The sequence below is a fragment of the Cucurbita pepo genome, chromosome LG11 (genome assembly GCF_002806865.2).
Source record: "Cucurbita pepo subsp. pepo cultivar mu-cu-16 chromosome LG11, ASM280686v2, whole genome shotgun sequence".
Taxonomy (NCBI): domain Eukaryota; kingdom Viridiplantae; phylum Streptophyta; class Magnoliopsida; order Cucurbitales; family Cucurbitaceae; genus Cucurbita; species Cucurbita pepo.
The window spans coordinates 3,452,144-3,473,622 of record NC_036648.1 but is presented as its reverse complement, the minus strand read 5'-3'; the positions used below and the strand labels follow the sequence as shown (position 1 = coordinate 3,473,622).

General features: G+C 35.9%; 3 protein-coding genes across 6 annotated transcripts; all 3 read left to right on the top strand.

Annotated features, from left to right (window-relative positions):
- The first annotated feature begins 1,284 nt into the window (after nucleotides 1-1,284).
- LOC111806106 lies at nucleotides 1,285-2,046 on the top strand. Its single transcript, XM_023691464.1, has 2 exons — nucleotides 1,285-1,578; nucleotides 1,695-2,046. The coding sequence occupies exons 1-2, from the start codon at nucleotides 1,478-1,480 to the stop codon at nucleotides 2,002-2,004; spliced, it is 411 nt and encodes a 136-aa protein (XP_023547232.1). The 5' UTR covers nucleotides 1,285-1,477; the 3' UTR covers nucleotides 2,005-2,046.
- Nucleotides 2,047-7,932: 5,886 nt separating this feature from the next.
- Nucleotides 7,933-9,705, top strand: LOC111805920 (probable indole-3-pyruvate monooxygenase YUCCA4). Its single transcript, XM_023691214.1, has 4 exons — nucleotides 7,933-8,733; nucleotides 8,806-9,054; nucleotides 9,128-9,250; nucleotides 9,383-9,705. The coding sequence occupies exons 1-4, from the start codon at nucleotides 8,089-8,091 to the stop codon at nucleotides 9,617-9,619; spliced, it is 1,254 nt and encodes a 417-aa protein (XP_023546982.1). The 5' UTR covers nucleotides 7,933-8,088; the 3' UTR covers nucleotides 9,620-9,705.
- A 4,386-nt stretch (nucleotides 9,706-14,091) lies between these two features.
- Nucleotides 14,092-20,901, top strand: LOC111805531 (transcriptional corepressor LEUNIG-like). 4 transcript variants are annotated; one of them, XM_023690638.1, is made up of 19 exons: nucleotides 14,092-14,184; nucleotides 14,495-14,665; nucleotides 15,049-15,146; nucleotides 15,250-15,359; nucleotides 15,647-16,051; nucleotides 16,218-16,306; nucleotides 16,602-16,680; nucleotides 16,752-16,818; nucleotides 16,947-16,996; nucleotides 17,083-17,388; nucleotides 17,499-17,759; nucleotides 18,152-18,397; nucleotides 18,483-18,627; nucleotides 18,960-19,069; nucleotides 19,219-19,368; nucleotides 19,573-19,728; nucleotides 19,855-19,971; nucleotides 20,201-20,407; nucleotides 20,484-20,901. In XM_023690638.1, exons 2-19 carry the CDS (start codon nucleotides 14,634-14,636, stop codon nucleotides 20,625-20,627), a joined length of 2,772 nt encoding a protein of 923 aa, XP_023546406.1. In that variant the 5' UTR covers nucleotides 14,092-14,184; nucleotides 14,495-14,633; the 3' UTR covers nucleotides 20,628-20,901. The 4 variants fall into 4 exon arrangements, 3 of the variants coding, with proteins under 3 accessions (XP_023546406.1, XP_023546409.1, XP_023546407.1); XR_002816678.1 differs by lacking the exon at nucleotides 14,092-14,184 and having other exon boundaries at nucleotides 14,375-14,665; nucleotides 17,499-17,580; nucleotides 17,647-17,759; nucleotides 20,196-20,407; XM_023690641.1 differs by lacking the exon at nucleotides 14,092-14,184 and having other exon boundaries at nucleotides 14,375-14,665; nucleotides 17,499-17,580; nucleotides 17,647-17,759.
- The last annotated feature ends 578 nt before the right edge of the window (nucleotides 20,902-21,479 follow it).

The following is a 21,479-nucleotide window of genomic DNA, read 5'->3' as shown; positions in this document are numbered from 1 at the left end:
CAATGAAGGTCTAGTGTTCATGTTCAAAAGGGAAACAGAGAATAGAGATGTATTTAGATCATTCAGAGAAAGGTCATTGCATTATGTACACATCTTCATTATAAATCAAATGAGAATCACAATACTAAGGTACACTTTTTTTTTCATGGTTCACCATCAGTTGCGCTCGTCGTCTACCTTAAATTTGATAGATTGTATTAGTTTTAGTTTTTTTAATTTTCAATTTCATCCCTTTAAACTTCAAACTTGAAAAACGGTATACTCTCGGTTAAGTTTTTGTTTCATCCATCTCTAAAAAATAAGACCCTATAAAGAAATGAATTTTTTGTTCTCTCTAGCCTTTGATGTCGTTACCAACAACAACAAGTGTGAGGAAGATCCAAGTGCCAATGTCGTTGAAGGTGACAAAGTTATGGTAGTTTCATCGACTTTGGTGGTGAGAAGTTTTAGCTTTGCTAAAATGGAGGCTACCTTGAAGTGGCAGGAATACATTAAACTAATCACTTTCTCGAAGTTGTTAATGGTTTAACATTGATGTTAAAATTACAAGATGATAATTAATGTTTTATCTATCGAGCTAGGTTTGGATAATATATATTTATATATAATTTCCACGATTTAATGAAGAAAATGTTCATAAGCGTGTAAGAGATATATGGACATGGATAAATATCTTTTGGGCGTTGGGCGGAATGAAGCAATGGGAGACCATGACCGTTGTGTCCTACTCCAAACTAAAAGCCTTCCCTGCACGCGTCTGCATAAGTCTTCCAAGACGGCAAGCAACCCTCCCCCACCTCCACCCCATGCCAAATTATTCAATATCAATATTAGTTTTACATCCTCACCAAAAATAATAATAAATAATAAATAAATAAATAAAATCTCCGTTACTTAAACTGAGTTGGATGAGAATTACTATCTAGGTCTCGTCTCTAATATTATAAATCACAAACCTCGACAATGGTATTATATTATTCACTTAAGCATAAACTCTCGTGACTTTGCTCCTAGTTTCTCCAAAAGACCTCATATCAATACCACTTGAGTCACTTTTGACTACACTTTCGAGACTCACAACTTCTTTATTCGACATTTGAGGATTCTATTAACATGGTCGAGTTAAGAGTGTGACTATGATACCATACAAGGAATCACGAACCTCTACAATGATATGATATTGTCCACTTTGAGCATAAACTCTCGTGGCTTGACTATTGGTATCTCTAAAAAAAACTCTCATACTAGTAGAGATAGTATTCCTTCCTTATAAACTCAATATTCTTCTTAATTAACCGTGTCACAACGGTGGCTGTTCCAAACTTGCTGGACTTCCCTTGCCGTCGTTCTCATTTCTCAACTACCGTGAGCTGACCAACAACCTCTTCTTCTTTTTAACTTCTCCATTTCCCATCTCCTTCTCTCCCAAATTCCACAGTTCCATAAACACTCCAACAGACAAATTCATCAAAAGAAAATGGCTATGTCCACCACCACTTGTTGCCTGAACAACCTCAACCCGCCGCCGCGGCTGCTCCCAAAGTCCACCACACCCACCACCAATCAACTCCTTCCACGGTAATTACTTACCAGACTCCGATCATTCATTTTGGTTCTGTAATTGAAGAAATCGATCTGCTTTCGAATTTACAAAATCAGGGATTAAATTTAAACATCTGTGTGGAATTGGGCAGGAATGGAAATGGAGAACGATGGCAAAAGCGGTGCGTTTTGGGGGTGGTCGGAGTGGCAATGGCTCTGCAAATGGTCGGAGAAAGTGGCGGCGTAGAAATGGGAGATGTCAATTTTGTTGATTCCAGAAAATGGAGCGAAGAAAGAATGTGCCCACAGTGGCGGCTCAATTCCCTCGAAACCATCGTGCCGGAGAATCTCCCAAGGCCGGCCGCCCGCCGGAGATGGGAACCCGCCGCCCTTCCTCGCACAGCGCCTCAACTCCGAACCATACATCCATCTTCCCTCTCTACTCGCTGCTTCTCTATGTAATTACCAAATCCCTAAATACCAATTCTTCAATACCATTTTACAATATTACAATAAACTTAAATATTCTTAATTTTCATAATAATCTTATAAATATATTTGGATTATAACCCTATTTTTTAGTTGGCTAGGTTGAGACAACAAAAAAAATGTCGAACCTTCAACTGACTTATAACCCTATTTGTTAGTTGGTCTAGTTGACTCAACAAAAAAATGTCAACCCTCACCTGACTTAATCTTATAAATATATTTGGATTATAACTCTATTTTTTAATTGGTCCGATTGACTCAACAAAAAAATGTCAAACCCGCCGCTCACTCAAAGAATTAAGAGAACGATTAGTTGAAAATTATGGTAATCACTTATTTAGAAGGTTTAATTACATATTAAATGTAAAATTAGAAATTTATTAAACACGACCAACCATACATTTATAAAGACGTATAAAAGAAAAGGTCAAAAATGTCAATTTAACATTTAAGGGGCCCAGAATATACAAATAAGTTGGGCCAGGAAAGGGCTAGTGTATATATGGGCTAAGCCCATGTTACTGGCTTTATCTAGTTTGAAATGGGCCCTCAACCAGCTTTTGAACTGAACCAATCATAATTGGGCCGTATTGGGCTAAAGGCCCATATAGTTAGATCAGTAATGGGCCGGCCGTTGAAATACTCTAATCATTCAAATCACGATTAGATAATAATTGCATAAATAATTATTATGGACAATATAAATATAAAAGAGAGAAAAAAAAAATGTCCCCTCTAAAAAATGATCACTATGAACCACTTNCCGTCGTTCTCATTTCTCAACTACCGTGAGCTGACCAACAACCTCTTCTTCTTTTTAACTTCTCCATTTCCCATCTCCTTCTCTCCCAAATTCCACAGTTCCATAAACACTCCAACAGACAAATTCATCAAAAGAAAATGGCTATGTCCACCACCACTTGTTGCCTGAACAACCTCAACCCGCCGCCGCGGCTGCTCCCAAAGTCCACCACACCCACCACCAATCAACTCCTTCCACGGTAATTACTTACCAGACTCCGATCATTCATTTTGGTTCTGTAATTGAAGAAATCGATCTGCTTTCGAATTTACAAAATCAGGGATTAAATTTAAACATCTGTGTGGAATTGGGCAGGAATGGAAATGGAGAACGATGGCNCGGTGGTTTAAATGCATGGTACTTCCCTATATATGGACATGGGCCCACTAGGCGAATGCCCAATTTTCGTGAACCCAAGGCCTACACGTAGGCTTACGCTCTCACACAATCGAACCACATAAAGAAATTGGACATGAAATTTATCTCATAAGTACGCATTAGTATAAATATAGGAGGAGAAGTAATTCATGCAAGCATACAATATTACCATGTTATCATGACATACATTATCTACGAAGCTAACGTACCTAATCATAACATTTCTAACATATTTCAGTTCATGGTATCTTGAGAGTCATTGTATAGAAGAATGATGCATCAAATATACACATACACGGTTATATCATTATCACATAACACATAATAAGCAACCACAAATACATGTTAGTTGTACAATACAATAATTTCATCAAACCAAACTGTAGACGTACTAGCCATGCGTTGACTTAACGTTCATGCTCATTTTAGTATTCCCAAGCTTGATTTAGTTGAACAATGCTAGGTTTAGCTTCACGTGCTTCAGTTTCATCTATAACTTTTCGTCCATTCAAAAACCAAGCTTAAAGTCTTTTTCTTTATGAACGGCTGAGAACGAGTGGAACACGAGAGATGGTTGATGGGTTGCATGAATTCAAGCGAGTCACTTTCTTTAAGAAAAAAAAAATTATAACTAAAACGTTCAACCACGAGTGAGATGACGAGATTTGAAGCTTAGACTTCTTATCCGATAACATATATTATTATCAGTTGACTTGTTTCTTAGGTTGAGGACGATCGACAAATTTTTAAAAAGTATATTCTTTCTATATCATGATGATGATTCGATAACTTTCGGTCTTCCGTGTCGGGAGGAAAAAAAATTATTCGATCTATCAAATAATGGGACGGGATGGTTTTTGCATCACACAAATGCAAATGATTGAAGTGAAATATTTGTAAATCCTTTTCCAAGTTTGCGGAGGTCTTTTTTTCTATTTATATTCCCATTTTGAGGAAACCAAATAAAATCTTCCACCACAAAGGTGATAGATGGATGACATTTCCATTGGTTAGGAATCCTTTAAAATTTTAAAAATTAAAAAATTAAAAATTAAAAAGATAAATAAAATTCTCCTCTTTTTTATTCTCTTTTTGACCGATATAGTTAAAATTCCATATTCTGGGCCTCTGATTTGGGCTTTATTGGGCCCAAATGTTAATTTATTTTGTATTATTTAAATATTTAAAAGTTCTAGTGATGGAACCCTGACCGTTCGATTGACATTGAAGTATGCGTGATTGATGGAACACTGGACGGCCTGGATTCAAGGATAAGGATCCACTTAAACTGCAGTCAAAATATTTCTACAAAAAGGAACCTTGAGTTAAGCGGGTGACACGTGGTGGAGGACTTAATGACGATAATACCCTTCCCTATCAAATCGAATTGCACTAATCCTCTTACAAAAAAAAACTGAGGGTCGGTTCGCTTCGTTGTAAACGTGTCAATTCAAAAAGGAAGGGATGTCAGGGTTGTTTTGGTCATTACGCTCGTTCACCAGAGCAGGTGGGGACCACGTACAGAGATTTTGTTGGCTGGAAGTGGCTCAGTGGACCCACCTTACCGTCACGTGGTTGTCTGATTGGGCAACTGTGACGGTTGACTTTAGTCACGTGACGTCAACCTCCACCGTTTACCCTCGCTAATTCGTTTCATACAAAATTGTTTTTAATATTATTTTTATTAGATTTATTTATTGTTTTTTTGGAAGATTAAAAAAAAGAAATGGGGAAAATTAAGAAGAATTATGTCCAAATGGTATTTTTGTAATAAGTTTATAAACAAACTTCCACGACTCGTCGAAATTATCCAATCTAATTGTAACAAGTCACTTATGGTACATTTTGTCCTCTTTAAGTTTTTTCTTTTAATGTTTTAAATCGTGTCTATTAGAGAAAGATTTTGACACAATTGTATAGAATGTTTCGTTTCTTTCTTCAATTAATGTGAGATCTCATAATCCACCTCCTGTGAGCGCTCCGGATTCTTGTCGAGGTTGAAAAGATTAAATAAAATGATTTAAATTAGAAAGATTTTGGGAAGAAGATGACCTATAAATCTCGAGACATGTTTGTGTTTTTATGGAAATTGGGTTTCGTATAAAACTTTGGTTTTTGCATCACTTAATTGTACAAATCCAAATCCCTAATGATTCCAAAATAGGGGACTTCTCGAGGTNAAAAAAAAAAAAAAAAAAAAAAACCAAAACGCAAGTTGTTTCTTATGTTTCGTAAGTCATAAACTTGTTCTTTTATATTTCTTGTGTTTAGATTTGCCTGCTAGAGTCATTCAAGCAATCTTTATCAAACTAACTATCTTGTAAAATAATTTGAATCACGAGTTTTCTTTACTTTTAATCTTGATCATCAGGGTGGTCTGTTCCAAAACTTCTTCTTAGATTAATTACTTATCATTTTGAGGTTCTTAATTATGTAGATGATAGCTCAACCTAAGATAGTAGTATATTTGTTCATAATTCAAATTCTTTCGAGAGTCGTTATGATGTGAGATGAATAGTTTTCTTAAAAGAATGACAAAATTGTATGTTCTATCTGTGTAATTTATGATAAACGGGAGGCTATATATATATATATATAAAATTTAAGCTAATGAGTAGGTAACTGTGACTTCACTTTCTTTTTTGGCTCTGTAGCTGACTTTGTGCAATATTATTTTGCATACGTGATCTGTAAATCTTTATTTATTAAAAGTAGGATGATCGAAAAAAATTTAACAAAAAAAAAAAAAAAAAAATTGTAAAAAAAAACTGAGGGTCGGTTCGCTTCGTTGTAAACGTGTCAATTCAAAAAGGAAGGGATGTCAGGGTTGTTTTGGTCATTACGCTCGTTCACCAGAGCAGGTGGGGACCACGTACAGAGATTTTGTTGGCTGGAAGTGGCTCAGTGGACCCACCTTACCGTCACGTGGTTGTCTGATTGGGCAACTGTGACGGTTGACTTTGGTCACGTGACGTCAACCTCCACCGTTTACCCTCGCTAATTCGTTTCATACAAAATTGTTTTTAATATTATTTTTATTAGATTTATTTATTGTTTTTTTTGGAAGATTTAAAAAAGAAAGGGGGAAAATTAAGAAGAATTATGTCCAAATCGTATTTTTGTAATAAGTTTATAAACAAACTTCCATTTTCCACGACTCGTCGAAATTATTCAATCTAATTGTAACAAGTCGATATTGTCCTCTTTTAAGTTTTTTCTTTTAAGGTTTTAAATGACGTCTATTAGATAAAGTTTTTGACACCATTGTATGGAATGTTTCGTTTCTTTCTCCAATTAATGTGAGATCTCATAATCCACCTCTTGGGAGCGCTCCGGATTCTTGTCGAGGCTAGAAAGATTAAATAAATTAGAAAGATTTTGGGAAGAAGATGATCTATAAATCTCGAGACATGACCTCAAAAATTTGCAACTAAGGTCAATTTTTTGTGTTTTTGTGGAAATTGGGTTTCGTATAAAACTTTGGTTTTTGCATCACTTAATTGTACAAATCCAAATCCCTAATGATTCCAAAATAGGGGACTTCTCGAGGTTGGAAAATTAGCGTAGAATAAAAAAAAAAAACCAAAACGCAAGTTGTTTCTTATGTTTCGTAAGTCTTTTATATTTCTTGTGTTTAGATTTGCATGCTAGAGTCATTCAAGTAGTCTTGATCAAACTATCTTGTGAAGTGATTCGAATCACGAGTTTTCTTTACTTTTGATCTTGATCATCAAGATGATCCATTCCAAAACTTCTTCCTAGATTAATTACTTATCATTTTGAGGTTCTTAATTATGTAGATGATAGCTCAACCTAAGATAGTAGTATATTTGTTCATAATTCAAATTCTTTCGAGAGTCGTTATGATGTGAGATGAATAATTTTCTTAAACGAATGACAAAATTGTATGTTCTATCTCTGTAATTTATGATAAACGGGAGGCTATATATATATAATTAAGCTAATGAGTAGGTAACTGTTACTTCGCTTTCTTTTTTGGCTCTGTCGCTGACTTTGTGCAATATTATTTTGCATACGTGATCGGTAAATCTTTATTTATTAAAAGTAGGATGATCGACAAAAATTCAACAAAAAAAGAATTGAGAGAAAAATTTAAAGAAAGGTCGATCTTAATCTAATTATTAACTTTGCAACCCGAACAATATATAAACTCTCCATCTCTGTCGAATGAGGGTGAAAACTTACCCAACAATGAATTGAAAAAAAGAAGAAGAGAGCTTGGAAATCAAGGAGGCTATGGAAATAGGTCTGCGAAAAGGAAAGTTCTTTAATATCTCGAACATTCCAGATTTCGCTTAATCTTTGTATTAGTGGGATTTAGGGTTAATTAGTGCTTTCATTTCCATGTCAAACAAATGGTTTCAATTTTCAAATGTGACGGGATAGACATGAGTAAATATGTTCATTATATAAAGTTTTATTTACAATTTCATAAGTCGGGATTCTTTAAAATAAAGATAGCTCATACGAACACATTTAGAGTCGTTCTTTTAACTTATAGAAAACGAAGGTGGAGGGGATAGATTTCTCTCCGTAAAGTAAATAGGGTTAGAGTCGTAGATTACATTCTCCATCCCGAACAACATCGTCCCTACCCCATTTTTATATATCTACTTATTTACTAAATAAATAAATAAGTATATATCCCTGCAGCAGAGACGCTAAGTAGAAAGAGCCTGGAGGAAAACTGAACCAAATCCCTTTCCTTCACCTTCACGCCTCCATTAAAGCCCCTCTCTTGCTTTCTCTCTCTTCATCCATTTATACTCCACACTCCTTCAAATCTCGCACAGAAAAACAGAGTAAAACCCCCAAAGACCAAAACAGAGCAACCCACAAAAAACAGAGCCACCTTGATGGGTTCTTGCAAACACCAAGAACACGATCAACCACAAGAACCCAAATGCCTATGGATCCATGGCCCCATAATTGTCGGCGCTGGCCCATCAGGATTAGCCGCCGCTGCTTCCCTTTCCCACAATCGAATCCCTTCGCTCATTCTCGAGAAATCCGATTGCATCGCTTCCCTTTGGCACTACCGGACCTACGATCGCCTCAAACTTCATCTCCCCAAGCATTTTTGCGAGCTTCCTCTCATGGGTTTCCCTCAAAACTTCCCAAAATACCCTTCCAAAGATCAGTTCATTTCATACATGGAATCCTACGCTTCCCATTTCTCCATTCAACCCCGGTTCAATCAGACCGTTCTCGCCGCTGAATTCGACTCTGTTTCCCGGTTTTGGAGAGTCTCCACTCAAGATACTCAGTACATTTCGCGCTGGCTCATCGTCGCTACCGGTGAAAATGCAGAGCCGGTTATTCCTGAGATTCTGGGGATTGAGCGGTTTACTCGAACCGTGGTTCATACTAGTATGTATAAGTCCGGTTCGGAATTTAAAAACCAGAGGGTTTTGGTCGTTGGTTGTGGGAATTCCGGTATGGAAGTTAGTTTGGATCTCTGCAGACAAAATGCCATCCCCCATATGGTTGTTAGAAACACGGTAAGTTTTTTCTTCAATCACGGTAAATTTAGTTTTAACCTAGGGTAAATTAATCATTTATTCGTCGTCTAGGTTCATGTATTACCGCAAGAAATGTTCGGATTCTCGACGTTTGGAATAGCGATGGGGCTTATGAAATGGCTACCTCTAAAATTGGTGGATAAGATTCTTCTTTTAGCTGCCAATTTGACTCTAGGCAATACCAATCAATTGGGTCTCCGACGACCGAAAACCGGTCCGATCGAGCTCAAAAACGCTACGGGAAAGACCCCGGTTCTCGACGTTGGAGCCCTGTCGTATATAAGATCAGGGAAGATCAAGGTAAATTTATATCAGTTAGTTGGTTAATTAATTAAAGACTTTGTGATATAATCATTTTTTTTTTTGGATGAAGATAATGGAAGGGATTAAGGAGATAACAAGAAATGGAGCGAAGTTCATGGATGGACAAGAGAAGGAGTTTGATTCGATAATCTTAGCAACCGGGTACCGAAGCAATGTGCCAAGTTGGCTCAAGGTATCCGATATAATATAATTTATTGCTCGTAAAGTTCATATTGTTTCGATTTGGACAACGGGTGTTTTTGAGTAATGGATTTAGAGTTTAGGGTTTAGTTTAATGGATGTGTCTAAGGATTATGATTTGCAGCATGGGTGCGATTTTTTCACGAAAGACGGGATGCCGAAAACCCCATTTCCAAACGGGTGGAAAGGCGAGAAGGGGTTATACACGGTCGGGTTTACTAAGAGAGGGCTGCTCGGAACCTCGTCGGATGCCATGAAAATTGCCGACGACATTGCCGAGCAATGGCGGGCGGGGTGGAATGAGGATGACAAGAATAAATCTTCGTACGTAATATTCGTTAAAGAATTTGAACGAAAATGAAGTAATTTTGGAACGAGACCATTTTGGGGTTGATTTGTAAATACATCAATTTTGAACGGGGCGTTTAATGCCTTGTTATCAATGAATTTTGAAAGGGGAAATTGTCAAATAGAATGTAACTATTTTCAAACACGTCCTCAGATTTTAGTTATTTATGTAAATATCCTATTTTGAGCACCTAAAATAGTAAATTTTGATTGAGGATAAAAATAATAATAATACTCTAACCTATACTATTCAAGTCACTACTGTATTAGTGTGATGTTGTAATAGTTCAAGTCTCACTGCTAGCAGATATCATATTATTTGAATTTTTTTTTTTCGGATTTCAGCCCAAAACCACTGTTAGTTTTTTTTTGGATTTTTCCTTTCGGGACCCCTCAATGTTTTTAAAACGCGTCTTGTAAGAACAAGTTTCCACACCCTTATAAAAAATGCTTAATTCTCATCTCTAACCGATGTGCGATCTCACAATCCACTTATTTCGAGGCCTATCATTCTTGGTGACACTCGTTACTCTCTCTAATCAATGTAGAATGTCATCGACGTTATTTAGGTTCTAGTCTGTACTTAAATCACCGACCCACCATTTTAGGTCTTAAGAATTTTGGAGGGTTGGAAACAAAAGGAAAGAGTGATGGAGTTGTTGTGAGCTAATCTCTGTGGCTCTCTGCCGCCATAAGACAACCTATGAGCTAAGCTCAGCTCCAATACGCGAGTTGAAACAAACACACTATCCCAAAACACCCCCATCCCTATCACAGCCTTCCATGCTTACGTCACCCTTCCCCTTCCCCTTCCCTTTTATTTTTTATTTTTATTTTATTTTTACATAAATACAAATATTATTTCTTGGCAGATAGACACAGAGACAGGTTTTATTATTATTATTATTATTTCAGTCTTCTTCTTACCATTCTTCCATCTCATCTGTTCCCATCTCTCCCCTTCGCACGTGGTTCCTACGCGCAGTTGTTACAAGTAGGCGAGTGGAATTCACGCGCCATAAGAGAGAGTGGCCTCGGGGAGCGCAATAAACCATATATATATATATAAGTTGGCATGACATGGCATGCATTTGTACTCATCAATCACTGGAGCTCACCTGCATGCATGCCATCCCCCATGCAAATTAATATACCACCTCTCAATTTTACTCTTATTAATTATTATTATTTTCATTTTTAACAAATTATTATTATTATTATTATTATTATTATGATTATTATTCGATCGATGATGTAACGGTCAATCTGTATCGAGCAACTTCATTGATTCATTTTGTATATTATTAATTATCTCGAAAGTAGTCGTGTAGATGCAACGTTCACATTTTTATACTAGTTGTAGTTTCAACTGGTTGATCTAGATAGACTTTGAGCACACGACTATCTCAACTTTGAAGCTAAAAATCTCTACTATACTATATTAGTTGCATGAGTCAAAAATATTATTAGCTAAAATCTCTTCTTTTACTATCTTCCTCTCTCGTAGTACACGATGATTTTTATTTCCTTATTTCAGTTAGTCTCGAGTGTGGAGATCGGGCAGAGGCTTCCTTTCTCGAACTCTCGTCTCACCGGCTCGTTTGACTTTTGGCCTGAATTTGAGTGTTTGACTAATCCAAAAACGAACACTACATTTTATATCTTCAAAATTATTTAAAATTGAGTCTAATTCAAAATAATTTTTAAAAAAATGGAAAAACCAGGTTCGTGTCCGGTAAAAACTGAGCGAATGAATGGGCCGAGCCATTACGGATCCATTTTAATGGGCCCACTCCGTTTTAGTCCAATTTTAATGGGCCGGCCCAATACTTTAAATTTTATCCAACTCATTCATCAAAATTCAATAAATGAGTTTGTTAGTTATCTCTTTTTGCGGACAAAAAAATTATATAAAAATAATTTTCATTAATTTAAATAATCTGTTAAAAATCATGCTTAACTAGTTCAATTTGAGCTATGACTTTAATTATGAATATGTGTTTTTAAATTTATTTTACCTTATACGTCTATTTCAGCTCGTTTATGTTGTACCAATTTTGTGGATAAATAAATGCAATTCGTGTCGTATTCAATAGCCAATGAATTCATCAATTATGAGTTAGGAAACATTAACCATCTCAACGGTCGATAATGTTCTAATTTTAAGTATTTAAAATCTACCGAAAAAAATAAATTTGTTACGTTTGTATTAGTTCTAAACTTTCAATTTCATATATTATACCTAATATTCAAATATTGTTATAATCTTAACTTATATTAGGTTTTAAAAATGTCTTAATCTAACTAAATTCAACCTATGGACACCTTTAGTTTTTAGGGATGTTCATATGATCGGTAAATCTGACTAGTCTGGACTATCTAACCCAAATCGTAATGGTTGGATTGGGGTGAACTTTTAGTAAATTAAAAAAATTGGGTCGATTCGTGTTAAATATTTTTAGTTGGGTCAACCCAATAAACTCGAAAATAGAGTTTAAATCCAACTCTACCCTATCTTATTTTTAAGATTATTATGAAAATCAATAATATTTAATGCTGGTAACCAATTTTAGTGATGCACTGTGAGTTGTGAATGTAGCTTTCAATATTTTAGTTATTAATATAATACGTATGGTAGATAAATATGCTTTTTTTATTTAAAAAAATCGAACAACTCAACAAAACGCAGAAATAGAGGGTTTTTCGGATTAGATTGCCTTGTGAACTCTATTCAGGTTGTTTGGGTCACAAACTCAATCAATTCGAAATCTCGGACTGGTTAAAAGATTTTCCGAACCTAACCCTTAACCTAACTCAGGTATATCTCTACTAATTTTAGGGTAAAATAATTATCTAATAAGAATAGAGCACGTGGCAAATGGAAAATTGAGCGTGAAAAATAATGGAATAATGCATGCTCATATTTTATTTTATTTTATTATTATTTTTTTTTTTTTACCTACGAGAACATTAATTACATTTTTCTCACTTTCCCTTTTTCTTATTTTAATTTTATTATATTTTTTAAAACCATAAAAATAATATAATTTATTATATTCTCTCGTTATCTTGTCTTATTTTTTCCAACATTTTTTTATTATATAGTTTATATTTTGTTCTCATGTCATTATTCATTATTTTTATTAAGATATTTTGTGTTACATTTTGCACTAATATGATCTAATATCCAAGAATATCTTCTTATTCTTTAATTATTAATCGTACACTCGTTGACCACATTTTTTTATTCATAAATTATTAAAAAATTATATTTATTTTCCAACACTCCCAATACCATTATTATATCAGGTTTTAATATTTAATAATCGTTATATTTGTGAAATCAGAAGTAAAATCACGAGAAGGTATATTGTTCCTAACATCCTAGCATGTCAAAAGGCATAGATGTTGGATTCCGACCCTTGACAACATAAGGGATAGCTACAAAATTTGTGACACCCGAGTACTGGAAGGTCCATGAATGAACCAATACCACATCCGAATGAGAGCGATCCTAAAAATAGGATAATTAAGAAAAACTTAAAAGGATTAAAGACACTAGACACTACCTATATCAACAAGGTGCACGTTCTATCTCGATGACTCAATCATGGAAACTCACGGGTTAAATGTATTTTATTTTGAGTGATTCTATATTGGGTAATGACAAAGTATACAATAAACGTCGATACCGTTCAAGAATAGAAAATTAAGCTACTCGGTGCTAGAGTTTATTCTCAATCTTGTTAAAAGAAAAAAAAATTTATTGTTTAAAAACATGACTGTCTTATATAAATTAAACTATATTCAAATTGAAGAATATTGAAGCTCACCATTATCATCTAGCTCATACAATAATTTATAAATAATATAATATATATTTTTTAAAATAAGGAATTATATAACAATTTTATAATAAATTACCGAAAAGCTCCACAAAAATTGGTTAAATAATAAACTTACCTAGTAAAATTTACCAGAAAAAGACATGACATCCAAAAATAAATATAATAAATTAAAAGTTGAAATTTGGTTGAAAAACATTTAAAAGACACAAAATATATTTAAGCATAAAAAGGAAAAAAGAAAAAAAGAAAAAAAAAAGAAAAGACTTGAAAATTAAAGACAGGGTCAAATTAGGTATTCTGAAATTTCTTAACCATGGTCAGAGTCAGACCAACAAGCAGTCCTGAAACCGTCTACCACGAGGCAACGCATGGGAACCAAATATTAATTTAAAACAATACACGAGGCGGTTTTACAATTAAGAAAAGAATATCATTGGGCGTTTCTGTAATTACAGTAAAGTTCAAACCCCATATTGAAAAGCCATGAGCAGATCAAGGCAGAGCGAAAGTACGAAATGACCCTTTTTGTTCTGTACCTAAAATCCTCGGGATATACTGAAAAAATTGATTTTTTCACGAGGGGTATAATCGTCATTTCGTAGGATAAAAGGCATTATTACGATATAGTCTCATTTTGTCGAAGGCCCACGGATATGAGGAAAATAAATTTTCAGCTCTCTGGAAATAAAAGCAGAAAGCTTGGGAACAAAAATACGTTTTTGGATTGCAGGTATCTATTTCGATCCTTCCTTGAAATAAAAAATTATTTTATATAAATGTAAAAAAAAAAAAAAAAAAAAAAAAAAAAAAAAAAAAAAAAAAAAAAAAAAAAAAAAAAAAAAAAAAAAANAAAAAAAAAAAAAAAATGGTAGATGTAATAATAATAATAAAATTAATATTAATACGGCCTTACATTCTCTATACTTTCATTGCTGGAATCAGAGGCTCTGCTTCTATTCTATTGCGTAGATTCTCTCCCTTCTGCAGTTCTTGCTAATTTCTTCCTTTTTTCTGGATTCTTCTATGGTTTTGGCGAAAAGGGTTTTGATTTTTCGCTTCTGGGTTTGGTGATTTTGGCCGAGAAAAGCTCATTTAGAGCTGCAGAAGCTTGTTTGTTCAAGAGTCTATCAGTTTATTTGATTTTATCCATCACTCTGCCACTGTTTGGATTCGAAAAAGATGTCTCAAACCAACTGGGAAGCTGATAAAATGTAAGTTCGTTGTGTGTTTTGCTTCATATTCCCATTTTATTGTTACTTCAATGAGTTTCTTCTCTCCTCTTTGTTGATTTCGTATTGGGGTTTCTGTAATTTTGATTTTGTTGCTTCTTTATAGCATTATAAATTTCGATTTTCGATTTGTTTTCTTGAAATTTTACGCGCCACTCTTTGGCATTGGGATTACTTCGTTTTGGAGGATTTAGGTTAGGGTTCATGTTTTCTCTTAATCACTTGATTTCAATTTACCCCATGACTTGTCTGTTAATTTCTTATGCCTCAGTGTTCATATCTTGTTAATGGATATGAATTTTCAATTACCCTTTAACTTGGAATTTTGTTCTTGTTGTTGTTCTCGGCGCATGGCTATGTAACAGGTTAGATGTGTATATTCACGATTATTTGGTAAAAAGAGATATGAAGGCTACTGCTCAGGCTTTCCAAGCAGAGGGAAAAGTGTCTTCGGAGCCTGTGGGTGAGTGTTTTTGGATGTTTTTTTTTCATCTGTTTGGTTCAATATGGAGTGGTATTGTACCATTTGTTGATGTTGATATTGATTTTCGAGTTGTGGGTTACAGCGATCGATGCGCCTGGAGGCTTTCTTTTCGAATGGTGGTCGGTTTTCTGGGATATATTCATTGCTAGAACCAATGAGAAACACTCTGATGTTGCTGCATCTTATATTGAGGTTTGTTATAAGATTGCTGTTCTAAGCTATTGATTTCTTTTCTTTTGTTACCGTTTTGGAGTTGAATGTGTTCGTCGTTGACTTAAGTCTATATTGGTCAAACCCGGTGTCTTCTTCGAAGTTTTTGATTGAAATGTAACATATATGGATGAGAACAATCCCTTCTTGAAAAGAGAGTCACTGTTTCAGTGCACATATATTATTTGATACCATAAAAACCATTGAAATATTCCCTCGTGTAGACAAATTCATCTGCAAAAGATACTTACAGTGTATGAACTTTCTAGACACAATTAATAAAAGCTAGAGAGCAACAGCAACATCAGCAACATCAACAGCAGCAGCAGCAGCAGCAAACACAGCCACAACAACAGCAACCGCAACACATGCAGATGCTACTGATGCAGAGACATGCCCAACAGCAGCAGCAGCAGCAGCAGCAGCAGCAACAACAACAGCAACAGCATCAACAGCAACAGCAGCCACAGCAGCAACAACAACAGACTCAGCAACAGCAACAGCAGCGGAGAGATGGAGCCCAACTCTTAAATGGTACTTCAAATGGTTTTGTTGGAAATGATCCTCTTATGCGCCAAAATCCCGGTTCTGTGAATGCATTGGCCACAAAAATGTATGAGGACAGATTAAAACTGCCCCTTCAGAGGGATTCACTCGATGATGCGGCTATGAAAGTAGGTATACTGGCTAGATTTTTGGCAAGAAAAAGGTTTTGTTACATTTTCTTATTGTTCTTCCTCTGTNACGCGGCTATGAAAGTAGGTATACTGGCTAGATTTTTTTGGCAAGAAAAAGGTTTTGTTACATTTTCTTATTGTTCTTCCTCTGTAAATCTTACAGCAAAGGTATGGGGAAAATGTTGGGCAGCTGTTAGATCCAAATCATTCTTCGATTCTGAAGTCAGCTGCAGCAACCAGCCAGTCGTCAGGGTGCTTTCCTCGTAGATATTTCTTTCATTATCACTGCATTCACGTAAAACGAAAACAACGACCATGCACATATAAAGACTTTCTTACTGATTATTGATGAGTTTGATTTACATTTGATGGGATATTTTACATAATTATATTTAGTTTCATGGGAGGAAGTAACTTAGGTATTAATATTGTTGCATGATGAGAATCTGTAGAAATTCCTAAGAGTTGCATGTTGGATGTCACTAACCGTTGCATTGGATGCCTGTGTGCTATCGTGATGCTCACGAGTTCTAAATTTTAATTACAGGCAAGTGTTACATGGTACAGCTGGGGGAATGTCTCCTCAAGTTCAATCGAGGAGCCAACAATTGCCAGGTTCCACACCGGTACGGTACTTCTATTAAGTTCATTATATGCTATATTGTTTCCCGTTTTCTTGAAAACTTTGTAAATGCAGGATATAAAGAATGAGATCAACCCAGTTTTGAATCCTAGAGCTGAGGGATCACTGATGGGTATTCCTGGTACTGTCAAATTTTTGATATTTCGAGGACTTACCGTGTTAATACATTGTGATTGGAATCCTTGAAACCTGTGTCTTAATCACTCAATCGTCAAATCATCTTACATTTTTAATGAAAATATCTTTCAGGATCAAATCATGGTGGCAATAATTTGACCTTAAAGGGATGGCCCCTCACTGTATGTTTTTAATACAGTAATGTGTAAAATGTATGGATTCCAAGTTGATGGGGTTTCTCATTCGTTTTCCCCTTTTTCTTTTACAGGGACTCGAGCAGCTACGTTCTGGGATCCTTCAGCAACCAAAACCTTTCATACAGGCTCCTCAACCTTTTCCTCAGCTTCAGATGTTGACACCGCAACACCAACAACAACTTATGCTCGCACAACAGAATTTAACGTCACCTTCTGTTAACGATGATGGTAGAAGATTGAGAATGCTTTTGAATAGTCGAATGACGAAAGATGGACTTCCAAATTCTGTTGGTGATGTTGTTCCAAATGTTGGATCTCCTCTCCAAGCTGGCAGTCCTCTCCTGCCCCGTGGAGACAACAATGACATGATGATTAAGGTGTTAATTTACTCTGCCAATTACTTTTTTACGGACGGTTTCAGTTTTTGTTTTAGCGCACATTATAGACTTCGTGGTCCAGTTTTCTAAGCATGTCTTGTTTTCCTTAGATTAAAATGGCTCAATTGCAGCAGCAACAACAGCAGCAACAGAATAGCAGCCAACAACAACAACAGCAGCATTCTCTTTCAAATCAGCAATCACAAAGTTCAAACCACAATATGCACCAGCAAGAAAAANAGCAGCATTCTCTTTCAAATCAACAATCACAAAGTTCAAACCACAATATGCACCAGCAAGAAAAAATCGGGGGTGCTGGCAGCGTCACCATGGATGGTAGCATGACAAACTCATTTCGTGGAAATGATCAGGTTTGGTAGTGAATATTGATCATTGATCAGTCAATTTACTGTTGCTAAATCATCTGTATCTTTCTACGATACATTTTGAATGTTAACAGGTTGTCTCTAGCATGATAGTGAGTGCCTCTTGTAATTTCAAATATTAATGTTACGTGTTCGTCTGTGTGTATCTGTTCTGTTTAGTTATATTCTCCGTTCGCTCGTTCAACTGATGATACTTGCTAGTAATATGACAAAGAGGATGTTTAGGCTGGCATTTTGATAATTCCCTTTTTGTGAATTTGATAACAGGTCATATGGTACGATTGGCGTCAGTTGTCTATTATACATCCATGAAGTATATGTTAATATTTTCCGTCTTAATTTGGGTTTAATTTTTTTTTTCGACATTTCATTTACAGGTTTCAAAAAATCAGCCTGGGAGAAAAAGGAAGCAGCCATTGTCGTCTTCAGGTCCAGCAAATAGCTCAGGAACAGCGAATACAGCGGGTCCATCCCCAAGTTCTGCTCCTTCAACTCCCTCAACTCACACACCTGGAGATGCAATCTCAATGCCTGCTTTGCCTCACAGTGGTAGTTCATCTAAACCTTTGATGATGTTCAGCAGCGACGGCACTGGCACTTTTACATCCCCCTCGAATCAGTTGGTAGGTGGAGCTTGGTAGTTGTTTGTATCAAAGGAATTATAAACAATTCCTTTTGCACTTGCTCATTGGCATTCCATTTTGGCAGTGGGATGATAAAGAAATTGAATTGCAGGCTGATATGGAACGCTTTGTGGAGGATGGGTCTCTTGATGACAACGTCGACTCTTTTTTATCCCATGATGATACGGACCCTCGAGATCCTGTAGGGCGCTGTATGGATGGTGGAAAAGGTGGCGTAAATGCTATACCTTGCTTTCTTCTTATTCTTCTGCTTGTTTCTTTGCAATTGCCAGTAAGTAAATGAATATTTGAGAGTGACTAGTATTTTATCTGCCCCGAGTGATATAGTAGTTGTACAAGCACTTCGAGAAGACCCTGTTAGATGCTTTGTGGCACCGCACCATGCGTACATCTCTGGACTTTGTCTCTTGGCTTAACATATCTTAATCGGCGATTTGAACGAATAAAAAATGGATAATTAACCTCTAGATAATTGAACATTGTTTTTGAGATTGGTCTGCTTTTTTGTATTTTATCTTTAAGGAGTGAATTTAACCTTCAGGATTCACGTTTACGGAGGTGAATTCTGTTCGAGCAAGCACGAGCAAAGTTTCCGCTTGCCACTTTTCATCGGATGGAAAACTGCTTGCTAGTGGTGGCCATGATAAAAAGGTGAGAACCCAATGACGATGACCTGTACTGTATATCAAGAGTGTTATGGTTAAAATATTGCATGTAAGATTTCAAAGATCCTGTTATTGGTTGCAGCATTGGTCAATCCATGTGTCGTATTTGACGGGTTTATTATGATGGTTCTGCAGGCCGTGTTGTGGTACACAGAAAATTTAAAACCGAAAACTTCACTTGAAGAACATCTTTCCATGATCACTGATGTTCGTTTTAGTCCTAGCATGCCCCGTCTTGCAACATCATCGTTCGATCGAACAGTCAGGGTTTGGGATCCCGACAATGTTAGTGATCATCTATCTGTCTTTCTCTCGAGTCTTTATTCCTTAATTATTGGTCTTGCATCATTCAAATAACCTAGATAACATTCACAAGTACGGATAAAGCTTACCATACATTTTTATAATTCGACCTGCAGCNCGTTCACAAGTATTAGCGTATGAAGAACGGATAAAGCTTACCATACATTTTTATAATTCGACCTGCAGCATTGTTATTCCCTACGTACTTTTACGGGACATTCTGCATCTGTTATGTCTTTGGACTTCCATCCAAAGAAGGACGACTTTATTTGCTCGTGTGACGGTGACGGTGAGATTCGATACTGGAATATCACTAATGGCAGCTGTGCAGCAGTATTCAAGGTATCTTGGTTTATTATAAGTAACTAATCCTTTTCTCCATGCTCTTTGTTGGTCGATGCTGAAAAATCGGTAATTATTTGCATATCGGCTCTAGTACATAGTTTCTAAATTGCTTGTGTAAATTAGGGTGGCACTGGCCAGTTGAGATTTCAACCTCGGCTCGGGAGATACTTCGCTGCAGCTGTAGATAATATCGTTTCAATTTTTGATGTTGAGACACAAGCTCGTCTGCATTCGTTTCAGGTCTGTTTATATTTGAAGTTGTTCCACCTATTCTTGGTTTTTAACCGCTCATTTAAGTAGTCGATATAGCTCAATTAGTTTAGACATATACCTTTGACCGACCATGTTGTTGGAGTCACAGCTCATCTCATTATGCTTTTTCAGTGCCAATTTGTTGCATAGTTATGTTTCTGAAATTTCATGTGCATCAACTTACCTTTTTGGATGAAATATGTGGTTCTAAGTATAGGGACACACCAAAACGGTTAATTCTCTTTGTTGGGATCCTTCTGGAGAGTTCCTGGCATCTGTTAGCGAGGATTCGGTTCGAGTATGGACACTTGCTTCGGGCAACGAGGGCGAATCCATTCACGACTTGAGCTGTAGCGGCAATAAGTTCCACTCGTGTGTTTTTCATCCCATCCAATCTAGTTTACTGGTCATTGGATGTTACCAGGCAAGTCCAATCTTGTTGATTAAGCTTCAAAGGATGAATCAATTATTCCCCTCTCACCTCCATTTTTTTGCTGCAGTCATTAGAGCTTTGGAACACGACCGAGAACAAGACAATGTTCGTATCAGCTCATGAAGGTTTAATATCTTCGTTAGCAGGGTCTACAGCATCGGGTCTGGTCGCTTCAGCCAGCCACGACAAGTTCATCAAGCTGTGGAAGTAAAACAAAGAAAAAAAGACGAAAACCCGAAAACGAAGAAAAGGTAATCATCACATCACACACTACTACTAGAATTAAAAGCTAAAGCAGTGAGTGATCTGGTACTGGCTTGTTTTTTTTTTTATTTTTTATCAGGACTTGTAATTTTTGTTTGTTTTTTGTTCCTGTTTTGGGTTTAGTAGAATATGAATTCTGACATAACTGTTCTTCTTGTAATTGGACTCCCATCCACTGGTAGAATGTATACTATTTACTCTTCCCCTTGCTCTTCTGAAAACCCTTTAGCCTCATTATTGATGTACTAGAGAGAGCAAGAACATGGCTTAAAGCTTACCACAAAAAAAAAGGCAAAAGGGAAATGAGTTGTGTTTGATAAAGCTGAATGTTGAGGAAAAGTGGTTCTATCATTTATGATAAAGAAAGGCTATGTAGTGGAAATGATTTCAATGGTTGATCAATAGCCCTACACCCCCCCTACCTTTTTCGGTTCTCGGGAGAGTTTTGAACAAGTATATATGCTTAAACGAATTGAGCTCAGCTTGCTTTTTATGAGTTACGTGTAGCCCGTTCTCGAGAACATCTGACTTCTTGATTGAAAGTATACATTTGGTTTCTTGATATAGCTTCTTCAAAAGAATTACGCGAACAATATTTGAATTGAGCTTAATTTAAAAATTCTATTTGAATTGAGCTTAATTTAAAAGAATTTGAGGGCATTTTAAAAATTTTTGAATTTTAATTTTGGTATAGTATTAACTCCAAAAAATTGAATTTTTTTTTAAAAATGAATTACCAATAATAAAATCCATGAAATAGTAATGAGAGGTATAATTAAATTTAACACAAAAACTAAGA

Coding starts and splice junctions, on each gene's coding strand:
- LOC111806106 (XM_023691464.1), top strand. CDS start 1,478: ATGGCTATGTCCACCACCACTTGTTGCCTGAACAACCTCAACCCGCCG. Junction 1,579..1,694: donor ACCAATCAACTCCTTCCACG/GTAATTACTTAC, acceptor GGAATTGGGCAG/GAATGGAAATGGAGAACGAT.
- LOC111805920 (XM_023691214.1), top strand. CDS start 8,089: ATGGGTTCTTGCAAACACCAAGAACACGATCAACCACAAGAACCCAAA. Junction 9,055..9,127: donor TAAGATCAGGGAAGATCAAG/GTAAATTTATAT, acceptor TTTTGGATGAAG/ATAATGGAAGGGATTAAGGA. Junction 9,251..9,382: donor ATGTGCCAAGTTGGCTCAAG/GTATCCGATATA, acceptor TATGATTTGCAG/CATGGGTGCGATTTTTTCAC.